General features: G+C 40.5%; 1 protein-coding gene across 2 annotated transcripts in view; it reads left to right on the top strand.

Annotated features, from left to right (window-relative positions):
* Positions 1–2,500, top strand: part of LOC138010971 (target of rapamycin complex 2 subunit MAPKAP1-like) — a 25,302-nt gene that overhangs the window by 17,866 nt on the left and 4,936 nt on the right. For both annotated transcript variants that reach the window (XM_068857994.1, XM_068857993.1), the window contains exons 14-15: positions 747–857; positions 2,380–2,447. In XM_068857994.1, the coding sequence (XP_068714095.1) occupies positions 747–857; positions 2,380–2,447 (179 nt within the window). The remainder of the gene's footprint in view (positions 1–746; positions 858–2,379; positions 2,448–2,500) is intronic.

Raw genomic sequence — 2,500 nt, 5'->3', positions numbered from 1 at the left:
TGTTTTGACATCTTTTCAAGGTAACAAAAAGCAAACTGACTGTGAAGTTTGACGACTTAAATCCTCTCCGTTCTTGAGATACAAAGGGAATTGTGACACCCGAAAATGGCCGTAAAGTTTAGGGACTTTCGAGAAACGGGTCTGAGACCCGAAAAATAAGAGAGCTTGACAGCGACAACGATCGAAACGCAACGAAAACATCGCTTTAGGGAGACTGTCAACAGGTAACCATAGCAACTAGACAGTCATCTAAAAGCACCCTATATATGTTTGATCTTGTCTAATATCTCAAAAATGAAGTCAGCCTTCCCCATTTTTATTGCTGAGTGATGGTCAGGTTAAATTCTCAAAGTGATTAGAAGGAAAAATTCTCTGGAGAGGATTCAGAGCTACCTTCACTCCAACATTTGACTTAATTTCCGGTAATCGCTAATTTCAGTTTACAGTGCCCCCAATAGGCCAGTTTCGCATTCTAACGGTTGGACTGGATCTAGCATGAAATGGAGGCTATTGCGGGCAAATTAATTTGCATTTGAAAAGATTTGCCCGCATTAGCCTCCATTTCATGCTAGATCCAGTCCAGCCGTGAGAATTCCAAAATGGTCTATCAGTGCTCCAGCGCTAGAACGACGATACACTCAAATAAAGTTCCTTTCCTTTTCAAGGTTTCTTTACGTACCTTCTGGCTTTGTCCTCTGCTGTTTCTTATGAAGATTCATTTCTGTGTTTTGTTTGTTGTCTTGTAGCCAATGAATATGTCCTGGAAAAGCTATCTGAACCCGGAGTTCCAATCAACCTTGAATCAAGTTTGGAGAGCATGGGATCTATGGAGTTCTGTCTTGTTAGATTTGGACACCGTGAGTATTCATACTTTGTTATTCAAGAGTTTAACCCCCCCCCCACCCCCCGGGTCGAAATTTCGCATATTTTGGGCCCTGTTTTTATGGTCTCGGGTACCTGAGACAACCCTCCCCCGAGTTACTCCGGGCGAGATAATTTTTGTCTCATTTGTTTAAAAAATTCTATCAACCGTTTACATGAGGAGGGCGAGACAACTCGGGTGGGCGAGACAACTTGGGGAGGCGAGTTGTCTCGCCTCGACAGGTAGGGTAACCCTGGCAAGCGAGACAACTTTTTCGCATGTAAACAGTTTGGCTCGACTACCCGAGACGAGAGGGCTTATACATGTTACTAGCGTTCGCTTTGGAATGAAAAGGTTTTCCCGCCAAAATTCTCACCTTAGCCAACAGAAACTCTCCATTCAAAAACATACTTTTATTACAACACATTACCATTATAAAACATTATTTTATTTTAACAACACATTACTGCTCAGTTAAGATTCTCAGTCCATTTTCTAAATGTGAAAACGCAACTGTACTTAATAAAAGACGAACGACAATGAAAGAAGGGCAAATGGTGATGCGCGTTTCTTTGAGATGAGTCTATATTCATAAATAAGTAGGGTCAACTTCGTCTCGGTCACGCATTTCTCATATAAACGCTCGGTAAAGTTGTCGGGTACCCGAGACCATATAAACAGGGCATTAGTCGCAAAATCGTCGCGCTGCATTGTGTTTTCAGCGGTTCAGCAAAACAAAATATGAGCCCGCAATATTGTGTCAAGAAACCGCTGGAAATGGCGACCGAAGGAATGGAGTTGTGCACGTAACATCGCAGCTAAATTGCGCTACAATTACGCTACAAATTTGGAACTTCTCCAGATATTTTTGTCGCAAAGGGAAAAATTTCAGTCGCAATTTCAAGCCCTATATTTGCTTGTAAATTAGATCTTTTTTGCCTCGTTCTTGAACTTAAAATTCAAAAGAATATTTAACCTTAAACGAGGTAAGAAGGGCTAATTTGCAAGCAAACAAAATACTACTCGAATGTTGGCCATTTTGGAATAAGCTCAGTATATGTTACTGCTTGTCACAAATCCATGAAAATTCTCGTCTCTCTCTTTTGAGAAATGATTCGGTATAATTATGCAGGTAAGTGGCAAAAATTGAGATACAATCAAACGAGTTTCTGACCTCGCTTTGAAGAGGAGACAATAGCCTGTTGCCTGGCACCTGGCGAAAGGACAACTGAAAAATCATCTCAGTCAGGGAGCTATGTACACTATGCAACATCATCATAATGATAATTAATAATAATTATAATAATAATAATTATCATAATGTTCTAAGCTATCTCTTGACTTCATAACGCCATGCGCTGCACCATTATTCTTGATCCAATTAATCCTGCAAAACCTGTCGTACCAAAGCCTTATTTTGTTCAGCTATTCTCGTGGAAACCTCACAAGTTGCGCACTTTTCTGGGATGATGCCCTCGTTGTTGAAATTTTGCTAAATGGTTTTGTCATTTTCTCAGGGAAACCTGTCGATCCAGATCCTGTAGACCCGAATCGATTTGATTTCATTGCTAATTATCAGTTTCAGGTGAGTGCTTTTGGAAGTAAATGCTAATTAGGTACAACCAGAAACCAACTAAA

The sequence above is a fragment of the Montipora foliosa genome, chromosome 7, assembly GCF_036669935.1.
Source record: "Montipora foliosa isolate CH-2021 chromosome 7, ASM3666993v2, whole genome shotgun sequence".
Lineage (NCBI taxonomy): Eukaryota > Metazoa > Cnidaria > Anthozoa > Scleractinia > Acroporidae > Montipora > Montipora foliosa.
Note: the sequence above shows the minus strand (reverse complement) of the source record. Positions and strands in the feature narration are given on the sequence as shown.